The 27,647-nt window shown below is 38.4% G+C and overlaps 1 protein-coding gene across 10 annotated transcripts in view; it reads left to right on the forward strand.

Moving 5' to 3' along the window:
- The window catches only part of ZIC4 (Zic family member 4), a 260,534-nt gene that overhangs the window by 7,021 nt on the left and 225,866 nt on the right, over window positions 1-27,647 (forward strand). For 5 of the 10 annotated variants that reach the window (XM_030575647.1, XM_030575646.1, XM_030575650.1 and 2 more), the window contains exons 3-5: window positions 6,041-6,652; window positions 10,882-11,206; window positions 13,251-15,347. In XM_030575647.1, coding sequence (XP_030431507.1) covers window positions 6,041-6,652; window positions 10,882-11,206; window position 13,251 — 938 coding nt within the window. In that variant the 3' untranslated portion in view covers window positions 13,252-15,347. Of the gene's footprint in view, window positions 1-5,452; window positions 6,653-10,881; window positions 11,871-13,250; window positions 15,348-27,647 lie in introns of those variants that run through there. The other 5 variants (XR_004002009.1, XR_004002010.1, XM_030575645.1 and 2 more) reach the window with 4 other exon arrangements.

Consider the following 27,647-nt stretch of genomic DNA (forward strand, 5'->3'; position numbering starts at 1 on the left):
AATTCTGCTAGTTGCTCCTGACCTTTCAATTTCTATAGTAAATATTGCAATTAGGATTTTCAAATCGGGATTAATCCTTATTTTCACAGATAAAGCCCGAGGTTTAAAATCGCCAATTACAAAATGAATGAGGTTAAATCGAAGTTTTAGCTAATAGTACCCCTTTCAGAAAGGTTGCCATTTAACAGATAGTAAGATATATTCCATAGAACTAACTGAAAAGTTTCAGGAACCTCTACAGTGGATTGTCTAGAGAAATTTTAGTGACCTAACAAAAAACTAAAGGACAGAATCTGCTCGGATACGGCGATACAAACGCCTCTGAAAAGGACAGTAGAAAGCCAACGCGGTTGGTACTAGTGTATGTGAGAGTAGAATTTGGCCCCAAGGTAGAGAGTATATTCCAAATGTCCACTCTTTTTATGTGGTAAAGCTGACATGCACGTCAAGAAAAGTGTTTGGCATTTGTCATGAATAACGCTAGGTTTACTAGAAAATATGAGTACATATTTATACTGAAATAAAACTGAAATAGAGTGCAGCTGTAAATCTGTTACTATTAAGAAGATCTGACCATAAATAATGTATATTGTTGCATCGATTCCTATTTTCAGTCAAACAGTGTATAATACATTTTAGCTCCTATATAGCTTCAGCAGTTAGATTGTACAAATTTAGTGTGTAGGAGGGGATGAGGTGTTTTTGTTGTTGTTTTTGTTTTTTTTTGTGTGTGTTAATTCTCTTGATTGCACGAAACATGGAAACTAAACTAAACCCTGAGAGAGAAATTCAGTAAACTAAAATTTTGGGGATAATTAGGCTTTCAAATCGTCACCATGTCTTATTTTGCTAAAGGTGACGAAGGACAGCACAGGTGGGAGAAACACGCACAATACTACACACATTCACTTTTTATGTGTGTGAAATTATTTTTATATTTGTACAACTATAGAAGAAAAAATAATGCTTTGTTCAACTTTTCCAGCTGATTCCCAATATACTATGCTCGATATGTAGTATAGATGTCTTTCTCCCAAACTGTGCTGCAGTTTATTTATTCAGGCTCTTATTTGTGTTAATCATGCATCACTCCTACTGTCTACTCGGTGGTAGGGGAAGCTTTTGGCATATGTGCTGGAACTATGGGTGTTGTGGGTGCTGCCGCAACCCGCCCTGGTTTGAAGTGGTTTCCATTATATACCAGATTTACCCATTCGTTCAATGGCTCTCATACCACCCCCACTATAAAAATTGTTCCAGCACCCCTAGCTTTCGGTTTTTCCTGACCTGCTGGCCTGGTTTCACAGTTTATTCATTTAATTACTGCAATGCAATCAAATGTTGATTCTCTGATTTGATTAGAGAAAGAATCTGTGAACGCCTTATTTCAACATGTACCCTTTACATAGCATTCTAACACAACCAGGAAGTATTCACCAGGGGCTAATACACAGTAACCGCTTAGATGTATAGGAAATAGATGGGGAAACTGATTAATCAGTCTACAAGTGCTGATTCCTGGTGCCTACCACTTCTAAAGCTCCAAATGTTATCTCATGGACACCTTTTGTGGCACTGGCCCTCGGGTGATGGGACAAGAAGAACAATGGAGTTCTTCACATGCCAGTCCCCAGTACCAACAACAACCCTCCAATAACACTGCCTGATGTTTGGGTTCCCCACGTCGTCTTGTGATATCTCCGTTTCAGGATATAAAACAGTATTGTGCAATTACTGGTATCCTTGCAGACTCCTCGTAAAGGGTTTAGAGTTACGAAGTCCAGGATGAACTCCAGTATTTGAAGAGAAGAGGAATTCCCCTGCAACTGCCATGTTGGTTTGAAAATCTAAAATGGTAGAGTAGCCCTGCAAACCTAACGTGGCAAGGGATTATAGGAGGCTTCATATATTTAAGGCACAGTCCGTACGGTATGGATTATCTGGTAAAACATGGCTCATATTGCAAACGGGATTAACGAGACCCAAGTAATCAGTTGAGTGAGTGGTGGTCAGGCGAGGTCAAGCTGCCAAAGGCCTGCATTAAAAAGCACTCACGTTTTCAAAACATTCTGCAAGAGATGTGTAACTTTGTCGATTTTGGCCAGGTCCTCCTCCTCTTTTCTAATCTCTCCGCCTTCCCTTAGTCATGTGCGCGGCTCCCCTCGCCCCCCCCCCCCTTCTCCTTCACACACACTAGTAGAACTCCCAAGGTACACAACAAATTATAGGAGTGAAAATACTAACTTCACCTAATATAATGAGAGAGACACCGAGTGGCACTTTTTTTTCATTCGACTCATGAAGAAGAAAAAAAGACTTCAGGATTTAAGTAAGGGCCGAACAGAGCCAATAATGTTTGACAGGAAACCATCACAATATTTTAAAATAGCCTAAGCAAACTGGTGATAACATTTTTAATTGATAAACTGTTCCAGATGTTTTCTCCCTTGACTGAGAAGTGTCAGAATTGATGGATAACAAGTATGTAGAGATGAAGTGTATTAAAGAGGTATGAGGAAACAGCTATATTTGGAAGTCACACTCTCAGTATATTTGTAAGTAGCAGATTAATAATTCCTAACGTTTATCTCTTCTGTGCAAAGTGCACTCCTATTGAGATGGGCAGGAATAGGAATGTCAAATGCATTACTTAGTGCAAATAGACTTGAAAGTTAAGATGTTATGGCGCTAACTGCTGGTGTGTAGTTTAAAATGCCTGAGTAAACATGTTATGTAAGGATGGATAACTAATTGTATCATGTGTCATTTTTCATCATCTCAAGTCAAAAATATGTACACAATAACGTAAATACGACGATCTAGCTAAATATTAGTTTTGTGTTACAGAAAAAAGAGTCAGATCCAGGCTCATTCCAAAAAATGTAACAGTAGCCAACGCTCGCTATGCAAAGCAGTAATAAAAATGTCCCACATATAATTACGTATGTCCTACACTTTAAACTTATGATTACAAGTCATTGGCGAGTTGCCTGTGTTATGAGAATAGCGCGGTTTAGGTATTAACATGCCAACCGTTATCTTGGTTTACTACTTAACATAAAGATGATCGTTTACAGACCTAGTTAGCAATTGTTAAACTTTATGGAAATACAAAATTATGCGTTTTAACTTGGAAATTGCATTGGGGGTTTCTAACTCCAGATGTAGAGTGAATGTTATAAAGTGTTCATAGACAAGTTAATAGGAAGTCAATAAATAAAAATCGTAACAATGTGAAAATATATATTTATTTGTTGTTTTATTTTTAAAAACTCTTTCTGTTATTGAGCGAATACTATTTATGACTATTGAATTTTGTGATGACCTTATAGGAAGATATTTATTGTTATGTTTTTCTTTCCCAAAACTGACGCTCTGTTTCCACTGTCTTTCTCCGGGATTTTTTTTAACTCACAATACTTCTCTTTAAAAAATTAAGTAGAGGCTCTCTCCTGCGCTAAAGCTCTAAACTTTAATAAATCTATAAGGCCTCAGTGCATAAAGCCAGAAACCCTAGACTATACTTTTATCGTTAACAATGTAAATCCTACAGCCAATGTATTTTCTTTCTTCTAAGGAGTATAAAAATAGGAGAGAGTACCTTATATGTATTTAAAGACTTTTCTTAGAATCGAAAGATGGTGGTTAGATTGCACAATTCTGTAAGTGGAAAGAGAGAGAGAGAGAAAGAGAGAGGGAGATTGTTCCCTTTTCTGCGTTAAATACTAAGTTTCATTCTTAATGTAATGATTTATCATATTACTCCAGCAGCCATTAACAAAATAACTGTTGACATTTAAATATGTGGCGTGGGATTCCTCCAAGAATCCTTTCTAAGATTTGATATAAAGATATAATACTCCCAGAACTAGCCAAATTGTGTAATCTTAGAAAGTAAAACTCTAGTGTCGCTTAACTACTATTTCTCAAGTAGAAAGACCTGTTATCTGTGCTGTCAACAAGTGTCAGAAATCTAAAGAGTTGCCCAGCTCTGCTTCCCATGATGTGTTCTGTATGCAGAGCTCGTCCCCTGGCATTGTCCTCCTTTCAGTTTGAGAAAAGGCCCTTGAAATGCTCGTACATGGGAAAGATTTGTGTGTGCTATAAATAAACAGGAGTCAAAATGATGGGGGAAAAATCCTAACGAAGCATCAGAGCTGAATCTGAGCATTAAGTTTCATCAATAAAAACTTGCTCCCACAAAGGATGCTACTCAAGGGAGGCTGAAGCAGCCCCAGGCTTCCCTTTTTCCTTCGGGAATGACCTTCAGGCAGGAGGTGGATACTTCAGTAGGTTTTCACAAACCGAGACAAAAGTGCAACCGCGCTCTTTATTCAAAACTTGAGATAGTGACCTGGCGTGGGGGAGGGAGGGAGAGTAAACGGTGCAGGCTCAGGACCTGTCTCCCCCCTCCCCATTTCCCCGGGCGTTTTGTGTGGCTGGATCACGGAAGTTAGGGGAAGCCCCAGCCCATCTTTGTCGCGAGCTGCACTTTAAGTCACCCTTCGACTTAACAAAGCAACGGGCGCGCGAGCGGCCAATCAGGCAACTTGTTCCGAAGGCAGCCGCGGTTCGCCGCTACGTGCCGGCTGATGGCTCTGGAGGGGCTCTGGGGAGAGAGCGGGTGCAGGGGGAGGCTGCTTGGCGGCGGGGGGAGGCTAGGTCCGGGAGAGCGGCGGAGCCAACCAAGGAAGCAGACGGGTTTCGAAGTGCAGAGGCTTCCGGCTGCCGATCGGCCTCCCCGGGGCGAAGGGCAGAGCGCGGGGAGGAGGCACCAGCGAGCGGGCACCCCGAGCACGATCAGCAGCGCGGCTGGAGCTGCTTCCCTTGGACTGGCTCCTCCTTCGGCTACTGCCGCTCACTGCCGCTAAGAGCCAGCGAGGAGCCTGGACTGGGCCAGGACCAGGCGATTGCCGCGCCGGCTGGCCCTGCCCTGGGCTATCAGTGAAACGCAGCTAGACACCAAAATGCGGGGAGCCGGCGCCGGGCATTGCTCGCTGGCGAGGCACTGGGGGAAGGGCGGCTTTTCGCGGAGAAGGGTCCCCCCCCCGGTTAGCGCCTGCGTAGCCCGAACCACCTCCTACCCCCTCCACACACATGCACCCTGATTAAGCTTTTCAGTCCGCAGCCGGATCTGTCATCGCTGACGTCAGCGAGCAGGCTATGGCCAATGAGAGCGCTCGGTGATTGTTTCGCTCTCTGGGCTGGCGGCGTGTCCACGAATTTCTATTCAGCAGCTCCCAGCGTCCTGCTGCTGCCTCTCAAGCGTATAGGATTCCACGTAGGCATTAAAAGGGGGGGAGGGAACAGGAAAACAAAAAAACAAAAACAAAAACCAAACCAGCCCCAGCCCCTATCTCCCCCCCCAAAAAAAAAAAAACTTTGGGGGAAAAAAGTTTCGCCTCTCTCTGTCTCTGTCTCTCTCCTCCCCGCTGTCAGGTGACTTTTTAGAATTAGAAGCTAATGAGCGTGGATGCTTTGGGGAGCCCAGTGATGGACCCTGCTGCACTCTCCAAACGGAACACGGCGCTGAGATTAGTAGACTTGGCAGGGGCTCATCACCACCATCATCATCTCCACCCCCCTCAGAGCATGACAGGCTTCCCGGGCTTCGCCGGGCATCCCCACTCAGTGGCTTCCACGCACCCTGGGGAGTACGCCGCGGAATCCCGCCTAGGGCCGAATCCATTCCGGCCTGAACACATGGGGCACCACCACCATCATCATCATCATCATCATCCTCATCACCCTGCGGCCCTTAAACTCAGCCCTGCCCCTCATCCTCATCCTCACCACCAGTGCCACCACCACCACCATCATCATATGGCAGGCCAAGCTGAGGTGGTCTCTAGTCAAACAGGAACGTTTGGCCCGGCGCAGTCAACAGCAGTCCCTTACCCAGTGTCTCGCACAGCCCAGGCTATTTCAGCAGGTAGGGACTTCTTAATATGCAGGGATCTGACAGCTCCAGTCATGCCAGGGCTAACTGAGCAACACACTGCTACAAGTTCTCACCACGGAATGTTTGTCTCAACAACAGGTAGCTACCCCGGACACCATGGTCACCACCACTCAGAAGCTGGGAATCATTCTCTGTTCTCTGGACTCCATGAGCAGCCTCCCCATGCAACTCCAGGTGGCCATCTAAACGGACAGATAAGACTGGGGTTACCTGGAGAAATGTACGCCAGGTCTGAACTTTTCACTCAAGTACCAGCCTCCAGGACCGATCCTTTTGCTGCTTCCTCGCTTCATAGCTACGGTGGCATGAATCTGAACGTGAATCTGGCTCCACACCACGGCCCTGGTGCTTTCTTTCGTTACATGAGGCAGCCCATCAAACAGGAACTCATCTGTAAATGGATTGAGTTGGACCAGACTCCCAAAAAATTATGCTCGAAAACTTTCACCACAATGCATGAGCTGGTGACTCATGTCACAGTGGAGCATGTTGGAGGACCCGAGCAGTCCAATCACATATGTTTCTGGGAAGAGTGTCCAAGAGAGGGGAAACCTTTCAAAGCCAAATATAAACTTGTAAATCACATCAGAGTCCACACAGGTGAAAAACCCTTCCCCTGCCCTTTCCCAGGCTGTGGGAAAGTGTTTGCTAGATCAGAAAATCTCAAAATACACAAAAGAACTCACACAGGTCAGTATTGAAAGCTATCCTTAATTTCTTTATTTTGTTCAGCGTCCTCTTTAAGTAGTGTTTCGTTATGGAGAATGAATGCACACCAAATAATTATTTTAATTACATTCTTAGATTTGTTTTCTTTTTTCTCCATTTTCAAAAATGAATAAATCTCAGAATTTATGTATAGAAATTCTAAAGCGTATATAGACTAATATAATGTTTGTTCATCTATATCTTTATAAATACTGAGAGATATGAATACTACACGTCTATTCACACAGGCTGGGAATTTTTTTTCCTCTGGCGGTTTAAAGTAGTCGGGGGAAATGAAATCATTGTGCAAGCTCACAAATTAAAAGTGAACAATAGAAATTACAGCTTGTCTGGTCAGTTTTGACTGATGTCGCTGAGATGCTGCTGCCTCTAACATTGTGAGAATAACACAGCTGCAACCTTTTCGTTCATCAGTTTTGTTTTGGTCAGATGGAGTTTTTAATGTTTGAGCTGAATAACAGTGACATTTTTAATGAACATGACCATCTAAGGTCTCTGTGCATTTGCAAATGTGGGGAGCTGAAAGTTTTTATTCTAGGGAGGAAAAATAGTATTGCTTCGGCCTGTACATTTTGAAATGTCATTCGCAGAACTGTTAAGTGAAATTAGGACATGTATCAGAAACATCTGTTAGTCCTAGTTCACAGAAAGGAAAGTAACTCGTGGAAGATTTTGCAAAGCGATGTTTGAACTCTTCCGGCCAGAAAGGCATCTATAATTAATGAAATTGCACGTAGAAAGTTTTCACACGTACAGAAGCAGCCTGTGAAGTTGTATTAATTAGTTTAGCAGCCTGTGTTTGTAGTCTCTGGCGCTGGCTTTTTTCTGAAGAAGAAGATAAGAAATAAGCCCTATCGGAAAATTAAATCTGTTCCAGTATAGGGTTTTCCACCTTCCACCCCCTCCTGTACAGCCTTATGCACTAGGGAAACTACATAATCCTACTGTAAGATCTGTTTACAGCCAAACGATTTTTTTCGCCCTCCAGTTCATAAAACTCCCCCTCCCCCACGGTCGGTGTTTGTCTTGACTCTGGTGCAGTTTCATTTTTGTGCTATAGCTCGACAAGGTACAATATGCGTGAGAAATATACTCATTTTGTATCAATGTATTCTAAATACAGCGCAGTAATTTTACAGTAGCCATCGCTATTAACATAGTATTTTCCCCCAGCTCTTTTTAAATATATATTCCAATGTTTTATTAGTCTAGTAGTCTTTCGATAATTTATTTTCTTTAGTAAAAAAGACCCCACATAATTTAAATGATACACTAAGCCATCTTCCTGTTAGTTCAGAACAGGTAGAACCATTAAACAGGATAGCTCATCCCTTAATGACAGTGTTTTTCTTAAGTAAACAAACTTTTACTGCTCTTTAACGGCCTCACTGTTTGAAGTCTGTGAAGCAGAAAATGGTTAAATTCTTAGGGAAATTGACCTACATCAGAGAAGCAGGTTCAGGATATAACAGGAATCGTAGGTTTGGATTTATTAAATATAATTTCGTACGTACATACTTTTCACTTTAACTTTCCCAATGACTAATTGCTGCATGTTGAAAAATCCTGCAGGGCCTTTACGGGTCTGTCGTTTCTGTTAAACACCCAGAAGTTGTCAAAAGCAAAATGTTTCTGAAACCGTAATAGAACTTTGTACAAATTATTCATGAAGACAGTTCTGAATTCAACAGGAAAATAATTGCCTTCTCAAATATTAATGACTGCATTTCCCTGAGTCTGGGAAACTGAGGGATTTCTTGCGATTTGGAGATTTTCAAGATTAAATTATATTTATTATCTAATTTATAACAACAGGGAACAGGTGGAGATGGAAGGAATTCATTTTCCTGTCCAGGAACAATAGTGAAAAGTGTGAGGTTGGAAACTATTCCCACCGACACACATGCATTTTAACGTTTAATTGATAGAGGTGCTATTCACAATTTTATGCTACTCCCTTCCCCCGTGAGGATTTTGTAAATACTTTAATCCACTCTCAGAGTTGAGGGATTATATCAAAATCTCCAAGACGCTGAACGTCACTGAACAGTTTTGCACAGCTACAAGTGTGGTTTTAAAATGGCGGTTTAGACTCTTGGCTTCTCGATAGCCTTTATAACTTTTTACATGTAGCCTTCCAAATGCAGGACGTTTTAAATGGTCTTTTCCTGAAGTATAAATATTTACACATACAAAAACCTTCTCTTTAGATGGAGCCACTTAAAAATATTCGCATTGCTGCTAGTTACTGAGGCATTCAAAGAATGCAAACCAGACAGATGAGAAAACGTTGCCCTTTTCAATCTCTGAGTTCTCTGATTGTACGAAAATACTTTTTAATTACTATATCAGAGAAGTTAAGCAAAGTTAAACATTTTTCAACACTTGAGAAATGAAGAAGCAGCCCAATTTTACCTGAATGTAACTCACTTTGCACAATCACGATGTTTATGAGGATGGCTTTCCCTGGGGTCTCCTAACTTACTGCTTGCTTGTACTACACTAATATCCTTGATTTGTTGTCGCAGCTCAAGATGCTGAAGGTCAAACTATTTCCGTACGTGAAACTGTAGTTCGAATATACACGCATATGTAGCGCGAGAAAATGTTTTGTTGCAGGACCTGAGTTGCATCATTTCGTCAGTGATCTTGTTTTTTGGAACTTATTATTATGCCAGATATTTGCTAGTTTGCTATTCAAATATTAGTGCTACCGTATGTGAGAGATCGTGCTCGATTATCGGCTTTAAAGTCATTGAAAGAGACTTACTTTAAATATGGAGCTCTCCTCTTATAAAGTGCAATTGTATTAAATATTTACAATACTGATATTTAATGTATTAAAAGACGATTTTGTGTCAAAAAGGAAATAGAATCAAGGTTGCTTCATTCATAAATTAGTAATTACATGATGCAAAAATATTGATACATGCTAAGTCCTCTTGACCAAGTACGCCATGATGGTGTGCACAGTGGCTTTGTCTGGGCATCCAATCCAAATAAGTTCAGAGTTATAATTTGAGGCTTCTTTTTTTAAGCTAATATAATTTCTGTTATTAAAAAAAACAATATTCCCATCCCTCGGGTAATAGAAAGTTCGTGCTCCTTTTGCGTACATATTTTGCAGTTGTGTATTATCAGGTAAAATAATTAATGGAGAAGTAATATAATTTAATGCTGAAACTGTCTTTGGCGCTTTTGCTTGAAAGCACGCCTCATATATCATACACTATACTTAGTATAGAAAACCCTAGGTTAACCTCTCGCAGTACTCAACCAACACGATTGCATTTCTAAACACGTATATGATGTTTCTGATATTGCCATCAAATTTAATCCTGATTTAAATTTCTTCCATTACTGCATATGTTTGTATGGTGAAAGAGTTTTACCCTAACAACAGCAACTGACACTGGCCTAGTCACTTTCGTATTTAAGCTACGTCATATTGGCTCTCACAGTCTCACTTTTAAGATGGTTCTGTTCTTTAAACCTGGCAAGATAACATGCAGTAAAAAAAAATCTATATTCATACACGCTACCTATGATCGTAGTCAATATAAAAATATATTGTATTAGCAGGGATTTAGCAAGGCCATGAGCAAAATTTCCATATGCACCTCTGGGAGTGTGAGAAATTAACAATGTAATTTCTGGCCATTCCTGTGCATAACGCTGAATTGTGGCAGACAGGGCACACATTGTTTACATGTAGCCTGCAACTGCACTTGGGCTCTACCTTACCCGACTTCTTTGTGGCTTGCACAAATCCCACTTTAACGAACAATTTAAACTAAGGGAGAAAGGACAACTATGAATTGGTGTTTCGGTGAAACTGGTGTGTGTGTGTGTGTGTGTGTGTGTGTGTGTGTGTGTGAGAGAGAGAGAGAGAGAGAGAGAGAGAGAATGAAAACTTGAAAAAAATAATGCAAGATTCAGTTTTTAAAATATTTGCACCTATACTAAATTGTATTCTCATATATTGCTCAGATCGTTTTTTAAGGCACACCTCTTTATTTGTCTGTACAATGAAATGGGAGATTAGTGTAGAGGGGCTATTTGGAAGGTTTAAATCACAGGGACATGCTGAGGGATTTCATGTTTTAAAACCCTAAGGAACCCCCTTTCTCCTCCCCCAACACTACCACCCATTTTACTAATGTATGTACTCGTTAATTGCATTCTTTCAGGAGAAAAACCATTCAAATGTGAATTCGAAGGCTGTGACAGACGATTTGCCAACAGCAGTGACAGGAAGAAGCACTCTCACGTGCACACCAGCGACAAACCCTACAACTGCAAAGTGAGAGGCTGCGACAAGTCCTACACCCACCCCAGTTCCTTGAGGAAACACATGAAAGTGCACTGCAAATCCCCTCCTCCGAGTTCAGGCTACGAGTCCTCCACACCTTCGCTGGTGTCTCCCTCCTCGGACTCCGGCCGGGACCCTCCTGCTTCCTGTTCTCACGCAGAGCCAGTAGCATCGTCGCAAACTGCAGCTAACCTGAGCGAATGGTACGTGTGTCAGAGCTCGGGGGCCAGTGGCATCCCAACTCCTCCCAGTAACTCTCCGTCACCTAACCCGGGAGAGGCTTGTTACACGAACTGTGAGCTCAGGCCCAATTATTAGAAATAAATCAATAAACAGATAGCTCACACGGTCTGCAGTCTGGATCTCATCGAATGGTCTCCTCTTGTTAACTCTGCTACCTTTGCGATGCAGAACCACTGTACCAAGACTGCCACAATAGAGGGAAACAACAATCTTATGCGAGGGGATCATAGATAATGTGAACACCACACACGGGGAACAAAAAGAGACAGAGGCGCTGCCCTGGCACATGGCCTCTGAAGAGAAGATATATTGTAAAATAAATTAAACAGGTCTCTGTTACAAACTGCATTTATGGTACCCAGCACACGTGAAGGCAACTTCAGTTCGTCCTCATTGCTTTTTGCATCCTTATACACGCTCCTCTGGTCGCCTGGTTCTAATATGTTTACAAACTCATCGATTTTAAACATCTTGTGTATTAACGAACCAAAGTGTTTTAATTTGGATTTCTAGCTGTACAGGTTTTAATGTCGATGGTATCTTGTGATAGAGGTTTACTGACAGTTTTGTTAGCCCACTATTCTCTCTCTCTGTTTACCTCTCTCTCTCTCTCTCTCTCTCTCTCTCTCTCTCTCTCTCTGTATATATATACATTCGCGCGCGCGCGCACACACACACAATTATTTGTTACCGAATTGTATGAAATCAATCAATTAAATTCTTTGATTAAGTAACCAATTCAGCGGACTTTTCTATAAAGAATCCCAATCCTTTTTGCTGGTGCAGTATATTCCCTCTCCCAGTTGTCACTAATTATAATAATAACAAAATGGCCCAAGGGTGGCTTAATAATTAATTGTCCATTTTAGTTTACACTAGTAATGACTTTTAATACATAAACATATTTCCCTCTCTCCCCACCCCTTGAAAGTGTCATTCCTGTTGAATTGTGGGGTTTTGTGATTTCTTGGGAGGACGAAAATCCGTGTTCTTGCGCAGGGGGGTGGGGGTGAACTATTATGGATGACGTCATTGTGCTGAATCCATAGGAGCTGGGACTATCCGGAAGGACTTGTGAGTTGTCAATTTCTCTGAATGAATCATGTAAAATCAGTGCTGGTTTTGTCTACAGCGCACAACATTTGTCTTGTAATAATAATAAATTTTGTAAAAACAAACTGAAATGGTTTTAGAATGTTCATCGTATCTAAGACTCTAAAACTATAATCTCCCCTAACCTACATGATTCACTCCTAGGGATAAAAACAACACTGTTTTTTTGGGTTTTTTTTCTTTTTTTGGTTTTTCTTTTTTTGTTTTTTTTGGCACTAACTTGAAACCGCCTACAGGTAAAATTTTAATTCATTCATTCATTCTGTTTAAAAATACCACATAGCGAGGGGCAAATGAACAATACGATTTCCCTAAAGTGGTTTCTATGGCGTGCTAAATGCAGACAGAGTGGCTGATCTAGTCATCCTTTTTCAAATTGTGCGCAAAATCCACTACGAGCTGTTCAGTCAGGTAACGGGTTAGTGTTACGTGGCCCCACAGGGAAAAACAAAAGGATAATTGTGAAAGAGATCAATAACCTAATCATCATCCTTCTGGTGCATCTTTATTTTCTTCCAAAGCCACTAACTTCTACGTGTTTGAACCTACACAACTTTGTTCGGATGCTGCTTGTTAATTTAACAAGCATTCCAAACAATGGAAACATGATACATAAACATGTATATAGATATACCTAGTGAATTAGCTAGGCAAATTTAAAAATAAACTATTACAGTAATCACCAATATAAACTATCAGAAGATTGTTCCCAACTGACTATTCAAACCATGAAACGTATACCGTGGAAATTAAAAGGTATGGAAGCCATCTGCGAAAGGAGAGGGTGTTTCCATCTTGTCTTGAGATCTGTTTATTTCTTTATTTCTTTATTTACATAAGTGTTTGGATGTGAAGGCTAATCACCTTTAATTTTTCATTTGCTTGTTACAGATGTCTACCCCGTTGCTATCAAGGTAATCTAGACAGACGCAGCTGAAAGCCTGAATCTTATGCCTTAGACATCAAAGAAAGCTCGCACAAAGAAGTATTTCTTCGCAAGGGTGAATCTTCATGGTAAGTTAGGATTTCTATGGCAATAGGCAAGTCATACTTAAATAGTGAAAGGCAAAGTCTGGAGCCCGTCCAGACTTTTCATTAAGGACATAATATTTACGTCTAACAGGCCCTTTTTTCTTGTGTATACAAGTATATATTTTTGTTTGACGCGAACTAAATCATTTTCATTTAATTTCCGGTAAACAAAACCCACGCGAATGGGCACTTGTTCCAGATCATAATAAAAATGGATAAGAATGTCAGGAAGAAAAGGCCCGCTTGAACCGTCGCGTCAGCTCACTTTTGTTTCTGCTTTCTGCCTTGGTCAGAGAATGCGTTTGGGATTTGATGGCGAGTTTCTAAAGGCAAGGAAATGGTTTTTAAGGGGGGAAAGAAAAGGAGAAAGGTCTAATCAAGCTCGGGTTGTTCAAAGGGTCTGATTTTGGGGTTGAAAGTGTGAGTTTTATGGTGCATCAACATGCCACGTTAGGATCGCTATGGTAATGAGGAGAGCAATAGCAAGCGGCCTTCAAAGGAGGCACACTCCATTTGAGACAGTCTATTAAGATACATTTGCGCTGACCTTTGGTTTCATGCTAGCTTAATACAGTCAATCTGCTCTTCGTCAGAAATATACTTCCTCCGCCTAATACACTTTAACAGACTGTTTTTGTTTGCTTTCACCCGAAGGTGGGGTTTGGTATGGTATTTTTGCACTGAAGTTATTATACCAAAAGGAGGGACTGCCAATACAGGGCATGTACATATTCTGGGTTAGTGCTAACTCTCTTCAGAACATGAGCATTTCTAACCAGCTGACATATTTTTTTTTTAGAATCCAGACGATCAAACTTTCCCATTCAAAAATGGCTCCAGTGTAAAAAAAATAAATATTGTGTGTCCTCCTCCCACACCCTTCCCCAGTCCCCAGACAGTGAAGTTAGGATGGGAAATTAAAGGGACACTTGAACTTTCTTAGTCTAATGGTGTAAGGTGTATCTAGGAAGGTAAATAAGAACCTTTGGATCATATCAATATTCCCTGAAAAATAATTAGGGAAAAGGCCTGACTAGAAGCTGTTGTGGAGGATGTCCCCAGCCCAAGGGAACACTGATAGTGGCAGGTTTGGAAAGTGGAAAGTGCTTGAAGGGATGAAGAACTTGACATCCGCATGGCTGAGGCCATGGCCGATGGGTTATGGTCCCGGGAAAGTTAGAAGTCCTATTCCAGTAATTGTCTTGTTGTTTATTTTATCCAAGTACCCTAGTGAATAGGGGAAAAATAAACACGACGAAAAAATTCAAACAGTTGAGTCGTCTTTAGTGCCAGCCCTTGTGATTGAATAAAAAGGATGGTCCAATTTCTATTGAGCTGAGAAATCTTTGAAGTGGGAGTTATTATCTGAGAAATTCCTGCTTGTCGTCCTAACAACGCTGATGAAACGTAAAAGGTTCTTTGTCAGCGATTTGTTCTCCTTTCTGTCAAACTCACCCTGCCCGTTAGCTTTAAACCGTTTCAAAAGAGATAAAATCGAACTTTTAAAGATAACTTTAGGGGCCGAGAGGATACAGAAAATGGCAAACTATCTACTCATATGTATATGCATACATACGTATGTGTATGTGTCTATGTGTATCTCTGTCTGTGTATAGATATATAGATATATAGATAGGTGTATGTATGTCCTGGCTGCTCTATAGTTCTCAGTTTTAAACGATGTCCATTTCTGCATTTTATCTCCTGAACTTTTCTGTCCAATAAATTATTCCTACACATTTGCTGCACGGAATGTAATTCTTGTGAAAAGGCAGAAATGAGGTGTTTCATTAACACTAGTCTGTAACCAGCAAGTGTTTTCTTTCCAGTATAATGAATGCAACAGCATATCCTTAAGAGTAAAGGCTTTGATAATTTTAACATTCAGGATACCTATTAAGCATGTATATACTGCAATGTACCGAAATTGTTACGCATTAAAACCGATGGCTTCCATATGTTTCCATGTTTTATTGTCAGTAAGTGTAAAGATAGTCAAACTGCATCTCTTTGTATCTTCATTTTATAAGCATCACAGTGTGCGATTATATAATGACCTTATCAAGGTTTATTTGGGAGTTTTACATTTTGAGATCATTAAATACTTTTTTTTTTGTAAAAAGAATCCCCTGAAGTTGTAACTCATCAGTGTACTTTTATTTTAGCTGCTACAGAGTGCTGTGAGCCCAACCCTGTAATTCTAATAATTCTCATTGATATAAATGAGAGTTTGCCTAAGTAAAGACTGAGAAAAACTGCAGTGAAGTGGGTCCTTTTTATTAATTGAAGATCCTCTCTTTTTTATGTTTAAGGGAAAATACAATGATCACAAATGTATTGTAAAATGTAACTCGTCAAAACAATTAAAATGTTGGAATATTATATATCTTTCCAGACTCTCTATCATCTATGTTTTCCTTCCAGCACACGTTTAATGATGAAGTAATTTTGTTTTATGTGTTTGAAAATATTATTTTAAATTTGTTAAGTAATTGAATTATTTTTACAGTAAATGTTTATGAAAGTATCAATTCTGTCATTTATTTACAAATATGTGCTTAAAATGTTCTTTATATCAGTTATACTGCACCATTTATAAAAGACACTATGTATACATCTCCCCCCCCCTTTCTATTATAAATTTGGGTTAAATAGCAATTGCAGACATCCTACTAAATTAGTATATAATCGATCATCGACGTATAGTTTCTGTTCGTTTCTAATATAGGTTCATGCTAACTATTTTAGTTTTAATGGAAATTATATTTGTTCTTTTTTTTATAAAAACTCTTTGACTAGACTCTTAAGATAGTATTCTTTACACTTGAAACTCCAAGACGAGCTATAATAAATTATACTTTAAATATTGACAGAGGGTCAGAGGGAGAATTCAAAAACTCGTATCATGAAGTTCCTAAACTCATCTTCTTTTCTTTATCTCCGTTGATTATCATTACAATTGCATATAGACTCCTTCAAAATAATTTCTTAATTTTGGATTTCATCAATGTGCTTGAAAATAACAAATGGTTAAAAATTAGGGTTCTACCACAAAAAATGCTGTTTCTAACTATCGATGATGAATGCATTCTTTTATTCAGAGAAATACCTGCACAACATGGAATCATTGTTACATTTGCACTTTTTATAAGCTCCCTCAAGAGAATGTGGATCACTTTTTACTGAGTTGAAATTAGTTGATCATTTAAAGTAATTTAAAGGTAAGTTGTTTTGCTATGCATATCCCATAAACTGAATTTCGTACGTTGCAGAGTTTAGCACCTCTTGAGGATTCTCGGAGTTTTTTAAACTTGACCTTTTAAATCTTATTCTTCTAGTTATGAATGATGCAGCACTCCTATGCAAATACCGTAGCTTTCCTCGTGCCGCTTTTTCAGTGGTGCGCATGCGCACTGGTTTATCTTTTAAGCAAAACTTTAAAGAGATTGCCTAACACAGATGACATACAGTTGGCTTTTGTGGCAGGAATGTTGTCAATAAATAATACCTTTGACTATGGAGAAAGAAAGAAAGAAAGAAAGAAAGAAAGAAAGAAAGAAAGAAAGAAAGAAAGAAAGAAAGAAAGAAAGAAAGAAAGAAAGAAAAAGAAAAAGAAAATTTACTGATTTTAAAAGATGACAAAATTGGCACAAAAAGAAAAAAAGAGGGCTAACAGTACATGCTAATTAAAGTATACAATTCTATGGGCTATAATGATTGAGCGAAGACATGTAGTTATTACACTTGACTGTAGTCAACAAGGGATGGAATGTCCCCTTAGACAACATGGTGAGAGAAGTGTGGACATTATTAGTGGTCCTTTTATAGACATTGCCTTTTCTTTCTCAGTGCTGACAAACCATTTTGGAGGGATTCATCCCCTGTTGCTTCCTATCATCGATCCCCATGCAAGCTCCTGCATTGTGCAAGTGCATTAATTAAAGATAATTCATTTAACAAAAGAACGTTTATATGTTACGGAAATAAAGATTAGAAATATGAATCAGTAAACTAAATAAACTAAGACCGTAGTTTCCATACATATATCATTTAGATGAAGGGATAGGAAAACTAGGTTCTGCACACTATTAAATACACTTCATTTAACCCCACGGAGCTGTCCATAAATATTGGTTCGATGATCGCTTTGTCTCTTTGGAACATCGCACTTAAATGTATTACAATTAAAAAGATGGTTTTTAAGTGTATTTATAACTGTTGGGTTTAAGCATCAAATTACTTAACCCTCAGCTCACAGGTATTCAGTCAAACATTTAAGTGAAGTCTTTATGCCTGCCTCTTACATGCCTGTTCTGAATGCTGCTAGCCTATGAAGAATAGTTTAGACATGACAGATATGTCAGTACTTTCCCCACTACAGTACGATCTTTGGACAGTATATGCATTTTGTAAATCGATCGCTGTTGCATGATTGTCCACTACATCATACAGAAGTAGGTGTCTGAAATATATCGAACCTATATGCATTACTCACACGTTCTTCTTTGAATTTATGTCAGTTCAGGAAATGCCATGAATACCACATGGCCGGAAGTCCACTTTCAATCTGACCCATTCTCATTATATTTTGCAAGCTGAAAAAAAATCAACACGTTTCAGCAAAACGCCTGGTAGGGTGCGAAGGCTGATCAAGACAGAAGTCTGAATTGTGCTAACGTAAAATAAAAATGATAATAAATCGATTATTATGTTGATACGTGAAGGGAGTCGGGTTCCCAATGTCACCCACATGACTTGTGAAGAGGCACCAGCTTTACAGAACCTCCGGGCCATATTTGGTTTATTTGCAATCTACATCTTTTTTAGGATGTTGTATGCTGAATAGCATACCTAGGGTATAAATTAAAGTGCATTAAAATAAATGAACAAGAAAAAACACTATATGTATCTAAAGTCTAAACACATTTAAAGACCAAACAAAAGCACATTGTTCCCATGGTTATAACAGGGCTTATTAACCAATTAAAGCTTTTAGTCAAAAGTCCCAGTTTCTATAGTTGAATGAAACATTAGTAGTTTTTCTTGTGGATGGTTTAAAAGCTTCGCGGAATTAAACTGGAAGGATAATATTCACAGTAATAACAACACGTTACCTAAGGAGTGTATGCATTATGGCAACAGTTTATGGAATCAGTTTTGGTGCATGACTGAATTGTTTAAACTTCTTTAGACGCATAAAGCTAAATCTGTGTCAGGAAGTGATCTTGCACGTCTTGCTTGTATTGCCCGGCAATATTTTTCTACTATAAATTTGGAGTAACAATACAAAAGTAAATATTAGCGTCAGACAGGTTTTACTTTAACCGGGACAATCCTCTTTACTTGTATTAAAATACATTTCGAGTGTATTTCCTCTTTTTATGAGGCAACATTTTTAGTAAAAAATACCAACTTCAGTTTATTTTAATGCAACTATTACCAAAAAGTTTATGTCATTAGTAAGTCATATTATGGTTCTGGGCCATTTTATTTATAACGTGCACTATATATTGACTCAAAAAAATATAATTATGGAATATAGGCTTAGCAAACCTAAAAAAGTGCTATCAGACTAGTAACATATAAAAAACAGAATCCTTCATATATGCTTGGTTAGGTAAACATTTATTTATAAAACAAACCACGTAAGAATTTAGCACAATCTCTAAACATCAATTTCCGTGTATGTAGTAATTAACGGTTAACAACACATCCTGATTATATTCCAAAATTCCACTGACGTTTGACTGCCTTTCTAGAAGACCAAGCATCTCAGGTGCCAGTCCTTATACAATGACAACCTATAGATCAGAGTTTATATACCTGACAGCTCTGACAGGTTAAAAACAATGTTTGTGAAAGTCAAAATACTCTAAAACTTTTGATCAGTCATACAGTTTCAGTATTTGTTTGAATTATATGTTTCTATGTTTACTATAAAGGCATTAGAGCAAAAATGAAAACTCTCTGTATTAAAACATCTAGCTTCTCAACATGTCTTTGTTAACTTTTATCACAAATATTTCTTTTTGTTAATTTAAAAAAAGATATGATATAACATAAGGATAAAAATTACATGATATAACACTTGAATTGTGTTATCATGTAATTATGGGGAGGAATGGAAGGCTTTAGTATTGAAGTGTTCAATAAAACGGTTAAATCTGGAGTTTCACAAAGGAAATTTTTGTTCTCTACAACTAAGGATATTTCAGTCTTTTTCAAATAGTTGATACAATTGAGGCTCTCTACGAAAAAATGCTGAAAAAAAATTAGGTAAGAAAGGAACCAAGAGTTAGTGCATTTTTATTGTCCAAAAAACAGGACAACTTTTAAAAAAAATGTTGTAGAAATACAGAGACTCCTTTAAGTGGGAAATATCATTTCATTGTAAATAGTCAAAAAAGAGTCGGTAATCCAACTTCCGGAAACTGTTCTGAATTATTTCAGCAGACTCTTTTAAAAGGGGATTAGCAGGGCTTTAGGGGCAAAATCCTTCTGTTTTATTCAATCTCTGATTTTATGTTATAATTACTAGATGTAAAGACTCTTGAATTAGTATGCAGCAGTCGTCCAGACATTATGCAGGTGCTATTCTAATCATTCAGCTTTTTAATTAAGGAACGAGGTAAGAAAACAGAATCATAAAAACACTTTTGTGAGAGCTGAGAAAATTGTGAGCGACTGCATGAATAAAGCCTTTATACCTTATCCTGACAGGTCAGACACCAATTGCCTGACTTACGACCTTTTCTTGATGAAACAATGGTTAACAGCTTTCTCACCTTGTTCCCATTATAGCCTTTATTCTTATATAGAATTTATGGAAATACCCACAAAATGCTTATATTAAAAGGGGGACGGAGAAGATATTGCAATTATTATTGATACGTATCCTATTAGACGATACTTTATCTCTGATAGTTCTGAAATGGGTGCTCAGCATATTTGTACACCAAAGGGTCACACTCATTCAAGAAACTTTTACCAGCTCATAAGATTTTAATGTTTACGATTAATACGTACAAGAAGAAAAACTTTATGGAACAACAATCCAGCAAGGCTAACTGGCTGCTAGATAAGAGGGAAATCCAAACGTCTTCTCTGTTCAATCCAATATGTATAACAACACTTGATGTCACAATAAAACCTTAGATCTTTTGTGGTTTTTCGTTTGTTTTTTAATTTCTTTTCTTCCTCCCTCCCGCTCCTTGGCACAGACTTTGCTGCATCACGTGTATTAACATATGAATGAAACAAACAGAGCCAATGCATTTAAGGTAATACCTATGTAGTGTTCTTGCCTGATTATCTTTTTTTTTTTGGAAAGTTGTATTAACTAATGACATTTACATAAATATGAATAATTATTAATTTGGAGTTTCTGCTTTGATAGTGGAAGGATTCTTTTCTTAAGAGTCTGGATTGCAATCCAAATCTTTACTAGCACCAACCTTCCTGACAGATTACACTGTGTGCAGATAGGGAGAAGGAGAAAGGGTGTGTCTGTGTGTGCCACATTTACATTGTTTTCTTTATTCAAATGTGAAACTTTTCTCTTAGGTCCCTCTTTTATCTTCCCCCCAGACCTCCAGTTCTGAACAGAGTTCAGTGGCTGTAAATGATAGGTTCCCAAAGAATCAATCCGCACTCCTCTAGTACTTTGCAGAGAACAATGCAAGTATTAGGATATCAGCAGCACTCGAAATGATCACGCGTTAAATTATTTTGCTTTCACGGATGAGGAGGCTTTTCTCCAATGTAAATCAAGCGCTTTAGTTATTAAGGCTGAACACTAATCTCCAACAACCTTTACATAATGTGCCAGAATGTGCCACACCACTTCGCACCTGCACTCTGAATAGAGGCGCCTTTTCAATGTGAGACACGCTTGTTGCCCTTCTGTTCCAAAGGAGTTGTCTGAATAAGTCAAGCTTTTTGAATACCCATACTCGCTTTCTCTTTCCCCTTTGATCACAGAAAATGTCTTCTAATTTGTCCTTTTTCATTGTAACAACGTTTTCAAGTTTCTTTTTATTTTCCAAACCACATATTTATAAAGAACATAAATCGCCCCAGAAAACAAAAGTTCCTTCCTAGCCAACTGGCCAAGTAGCCCAGGATTACTTTGTTCTTCAGAAAAAGTTCTTGCAAAGACTGTTGCTTCTTGAGTTTGTTCTAAACAAATGCTTAACTCTTTGACATAATACTCGGAGATAAACATATTTGCTTCCATTAAAAATAAGGCAATTTGTATTTGATTTTTGTAGCTGTTCTCCGCTATCAACAGACGTCACCGGGGAGCTGAGTTTAAATATTTGTGCATCAGCAATAAATGGCGTATAAAACGTGTCAATCTTGTACATGTTAGGCATACATGGTATTTTAACCTATCTGTTATAACTGCGGGAAAGTTAGGCTTTTTTGAGTTTATAAGTCACATCATGACAAAACCTGTTTTACAGAGTCGTGTTTTTTGCATGAATGGATGAATATCGGAGCAGTCTGTATTAATGGCCTTCTAATATAATTAACTCTGATCTGTAAAAGTTAATGGGAAGCAGAACCGCATAGTTTCTAAAAATCCCGCAAATTTCTAGAACTCCATATTTTTCCACGTAGGAGATGGACATTGCTCTGCTATTGAACTAAGACTGGGGAGGGAGGCTGGCGGATAGGCGGGGTTAATTTCTGGACATAAACAATATTTTTTCTTGCACGTTTGTTCTTTCTGTACTGCTACAGCAAACCACAGCTTCAGCCTTGTGCAATTTAAACCTGAACACGTGCAGTGTGTTCTGTATCTGATATAACACATCCAAACATTCCCAAGGAAAGATAATGCATTTTATCGGTGTGGCTCATAAAAATCAATGATTTAACAGAACTTGTATTAAACTGACTTCTTTGTATGCTATATCTTAGAGGCTGAGCAGAAGTTTTTCACTCCCATTTCTAACATATGAGTTGGAGGGAGAGTATTAGTGCATCTATCGATTATTATTAATTAGCACGTTAATCAACTTTTTAATCCTAGCCAACAGCTGCCATCGCATTTCTGATAGAACTATAATCCCCAAGTAAATTTAGTCATATTTGCAGCCAGCGCATCATAATACTATTTCCCCCCTTTCTGATGGGTTTTCTCAAACACCAAGAGGTTATTTTATTACATTACAGTGAGCTCAGGGTAAAAAACTAACAAAATCCTCTAATACAGTTTAAAACACTTTGATGTCTTGCCAAGAACACACTTCCTTCAAGAGACAAGTCAACATTTGTTTTTCACATTAAATGGCGTTTAGTTGCCTCTGAAAAAAATGATGCTAAAGGACCACTTTTTAATTCGATGTATAACAACCGCGGGGGTCTAAGAGAAAATAACGGCGAAAGCTATAGACACAAATAACTAAATTACCAAAACGTTAGTATATCTCCTAGGTTCATTAATATGTAACAGACTCCCCAGTTAATCTCCAAAAGCTAGTGTTCCCCCTCTAAAATAGCACTCTGGGACGAATTGTACAGCAGATCAATCACTGCTAATGCAGTAAGGTTTACTGCAAGGAGGGGGGAAGCTATTTACACCTTCAAATAGAAGCTTTTGAGATTTAAGAGTAAGGGCCATACATCACCAAGAATAAATGATTATGAATTGGTAAACGCGCCCTGCAGCTATTAACTATGCGACACGATTTATCATTTCTCTCTCTTTTTCTTTTTAAAATCATCTGGCTATTTGGAAAGAAAAGTATGACACACACACATACACAAACACACACAAAAAACCCAACCCCAAAACACCGAGGGAAAGTTTGTTTTTGAATATACCCTAAGTCATCAAAAATAGTTCTTCAGATATAAACGGGGTCACTTATGAATTGCTTAACAGAAAACAATGGAGCCTTTTCATTTTGCCCATTTATTACTAATCGATTGTTTTGCCCACTAGAGTTGACACATCAGAAGCATTTATTTTTTAACCTTAATTATAATTTACTAACTTTTGAATTTCATAAACAATCAATTAAGTCATGACAATGATTTTTTTTTCTTCCTTGCTTCCTCTCTCCTCACTTTCATAGGACGTTAAAGCAAATGTAACTGTTTGTCATTTTTCAGCTGTTGACAGCTGTTAACTTATAAATTCACAAATGTGCCATTGAAGGACTGCACCTCAAAAGACCTTTACGTGACACATGGTAACACGCGTTCTGTGTGTAATATAAGAGAATATACATTACATAAGAATTCCATGACAGGAAAAGGTGAGGGCTCACTCCGGGCTGTGATTGCAAATAATGCACAGTTTATCAGGCTACAGAAAATGACCTAATTTTGTGATGAGATGTGTGAGGTTTGTTTGTCTGTTTATTGAAATGACTTCAAAATGCTAAGGAAACCTAAGGTAAAGTTTCTTCTAGGAGGTCCTCAAAGCGGTGGGGATGCTGTTCATCAAATAAAGTAAATAAATAAATATTGGTCGGAATGCAACTATATATATTTTTTTCAGAGGATGGAACAGTCAGTGATACAACTGTCCCCCTGTATAAATACTGTCAGGTCCCGGCCTTCCTACAGCAGCACCGACCATTCTGAATTTTGGGCTACAGAAAAAGAACTAACCTCAACTAGAATTTGTTTAAGGTCTGGTTGCCAAAATAACTGAAAACTACATGTCAGCTTCATCTCTTGCCCAATACGCTCCAATTTCCCAGAGGAGAGGAGTGTATGTGCATTGGGATCATTCCAGCTTTCTTCATTTCTAATGTTTATATTGCCATAAGGAAAAGTGTACAACGGTGAGGTAAAAGTGGAATCACCTGATGACTGTTCCTTTGAAATATCAATTCACAAAAAAATGGACAAGAAATGTCAATAGTTCCCCCTTACTCCCCCCCTTCCTGGAATTCTGAAGTTGGATGGCAGTTTAGCAGTGCAAACATGCAGACGTACCTCTTTGGAAGGAAGCCCTTATAAACTTTGAAATCACTTCAGTTATTTAAGTTTTTATAAGACCTCTGGGAGAAAGACGTGCTAGATATTTACAGTCAGAAGGACTCAAAGGTAAAATATAAGGTTCCCTAAACTGCTACATACTGCTATCCCATAAATCGAATTTCAATTGTGACAAGTGCCTATTTTCTTAGGGTAAGAGATTTATGTCTGGTGAAAAGGGTTTGTGGCAGTAAGTCTCACAGTAGGTAATCAACTCTGCCAGGGGTCTTGTAGTGAAACTTCTAACACGCACTACTGAAATATTTGCAAGATTTTGGAATAAAACAACCTTATAGATCTGAGAAATAGTTGAGATTTCAGTTTTATTTTACAAGCTTGTTATAGCTGCATTTCTCCAAAGGACACTCTTTATGCAAATAGAAGGGAAAAAAACACTTAAGATGTTCTCTGGAACGCTGGAATCCTTTACAAAACTTAGTTTTATAAATTATTGTTTATTGGGTGTCTTTGAATATACAACATAAAGTTTCATGCTCAATGTTTTCAAATCTTTACTGATAATGTTACAATTTCTTGTTCAAGGTTTTGTAAAAAGCCCCATACCTGAAGCCATAACATTTGTTGGAAGAAAATATGAATCTTTAATCCTGATATTTCGATGTTTCTGTGCCTTCTGTTGTTTTTAACGATAACGAGCAAAAATCTATTGTTTGCTAAACTGTAAAATAACGATGATATAAATATCACACAGAGATAATTTAACAGGCTAAATCCGAAAAAAAAATACTACATTCGCGATTAATGAATATTACTGAATTCTGACCGAAGGCCCTATCCTACTCCTCTTGAAATCAATGGCAAGGCTCCCATTGACTTCAACGGGGCAAGATAAGCCTTTAAATGCAAAGGAGGAGGAGGTGATAGGGTGGCAATAACACTAATATTTTTCATTAATTAATAGAAAAAGCGAGATGGTGGTGATAGGATCATCCAGTCCTTGCTTAAGCACAATTCCCACTGAAATTTCCACTTCTCATCCCTAATACACATACACAGGCCCTGTCAACACGAGGGAATTTTTTTACTGGGAATAATGCCCAAGTAAGGACTGCAGGGTCCACATTCTTCCTCCTCCCCTATTAATTCAGTAGCAATACAACAATGTTTACTGTCTCTCAGAGAAACAGAGTGAGCTAACTGGGTCAAGTCCTGTTTCCTTTACTCACTTCAATGGTCCCACTGAAGTCAGGCAGGGTAAGTTGTGGACCACAAAATGTGATTTATATTAAAAATTGATGACAAAAAGCCTCTCCTTAAAGAAAATACCCAACCTGTCTGTAGTGTTCAGGAAAAAAAATGCTATTAGCTGATTTCAGTCATCTGGAAAAGACGAAATTGTTTCCTTGGATATATAATGCTGCACTTCCAGTCCGAAGTAGTATCCATTTCCTCTTTATTGCATCATTCTGCGTTTCATTTCTATGCTTTTATATTTTACTGCTGCTCCTTTTACCCTGTAAAATATTCTTTTCGAAATAATTTTGCCTGTACAAGCCACAGAAAGTCTCTGAAGATCCATAATGCTATTATTTATCTGACTTTTTGTGCCTCCAAGTGCTGTATACATTATATAATTGCTTTAAAATGTTTTCATAAATTACTTTCAGAAATGTGTCATAGTAAATTACCTTTGTAATAAAATGTAAAAAATGCAAATGGCTGTTGTCTTTATTACGTTTTAAACCATTGGTTTATCTGCACTATTTCACTTGTCAGTTGCACAATATGTTGTATTAAGGGAAAGCACAGTTTGATAACAGATAGATGGAACCTCGTGTGTAATCTAGCAGGCACGTACAGTTTGGGTCATTTCCTCATCTCCCGCAGAAAAGACATTATCCCTCTCATATTTACATACTTTTCAATATTTGTCAAACAATCATAAATTATAAATTAATGAAATGTTCGACAGTCTGCAGAGATCAGACTAATGAAGACATTTACCTTTTTGGTGCTTTGGAGTCTCATCTTTGTAAGTTTAATGACATTTAGACTCTCACGGTTTATTAGGCTTTATTAGATTTTTCCTTCACTCCTGCTGTCATTCAGATGTCTCTGCATAAACATCACCTGCTTCAGGTACAAGAACAAATCGACTTTTTTTCCCCAGGAAACTTTAAACAGGAACACCGTCATCAATACATTTTAAGGGTGAACGCAGTGTTCTGTTGAAAAGCTGACGGGGACATTATTTTTTTATTGATTTATTACATGAGCTCTACCCGAAAAGGGCTTTAAAACATTTTACCTGGGCAGCTATTGTCATGCATGATTTACAATTATTGCAATGTGATTTGTAACTACAATCTACTCTAATAAATAGAACTGACTTGTTGAGGGTTTTAGAAAATCACTCCCAGAAAACATTATTCAGATGAGTTTTTAAATAACCTTCTGAACTAAGGAAATCACAATGACTCCACTTCTAATAGACTCCAAGACAAGTGAATAAGTAGAAGTCACCCAAACTTAGTTGACATGATTCAGTCTCTTGTGGCTCCTACACTAACCAAGGCCCCAGTGAAAAGATTTAGAAAAATTTTATCTAATGGGTTTAACATGAGAAAATGGTACTCTTTAAACTAGGTGGCTTTTGATTCTCTAAAGCGCTAGCATTATTGCAAAAGCTTCTGAGCATCAGACCTTAACACGCTTCCCTATGGAAACGTTTAATGCACTTGAATACATGCTGATCGATGGCTACCTATCTTTCCAATAAAAATTATGGATGACAAATTATGTTCACTGCGGAAAGGTCACTTGATCATCACTGTCTACCTTTGGCTTCCCATGCCAACAGTAAATCATACCTAATAGAGGCAAACATTGTGAGCCAGCATGGTGGGAGAGTCGGTTCTGGCACCATCTTTTTTTAACAAAGACATTGAACTCGCCAACGAGTCCAGTCAGAGTTGTCGTAATCGAGTTCTGTAATTTCATTACTCAGTTTGCAAATTTCAGGGACATGCGTCGGGACACCATATCCACTCCTGGATTCCAGGCACCAAGGAGATCAAGGGGGCCTTCTTGGACCCAGACACTTCTCCTTCCTTTGATGCCCAGATCTCAGCGCATTGACCGGACTGAAATCCAGTGAACATCTCCCCCATTCAATTATTAATTCCTTATTGGTCTGCAAGTGAACCACAGCTTCCTGCGTGGACATACGTTGTGTCAAAAATAGGGAGCGGAATCAAATCCACTCCCTGGAGCAGCGTTGACAGCTCTGCAGATTAA

The sequence above is a fragment of the Gopherus evgoodei genome, chromosome 9 (assembly GCF_007399415.2).
Source record: "Gopherus evgoodei ecotype Sinaloan lineage chromosome 9, rGopEvg1_v1.p, whole genome shotgun sequence".
Classification (NCBI taxonomy): Eukaryota; Metazoa; Chordata; order Testudines; family Testudinidae; genus Gopherus; species Gopherus evgoodei.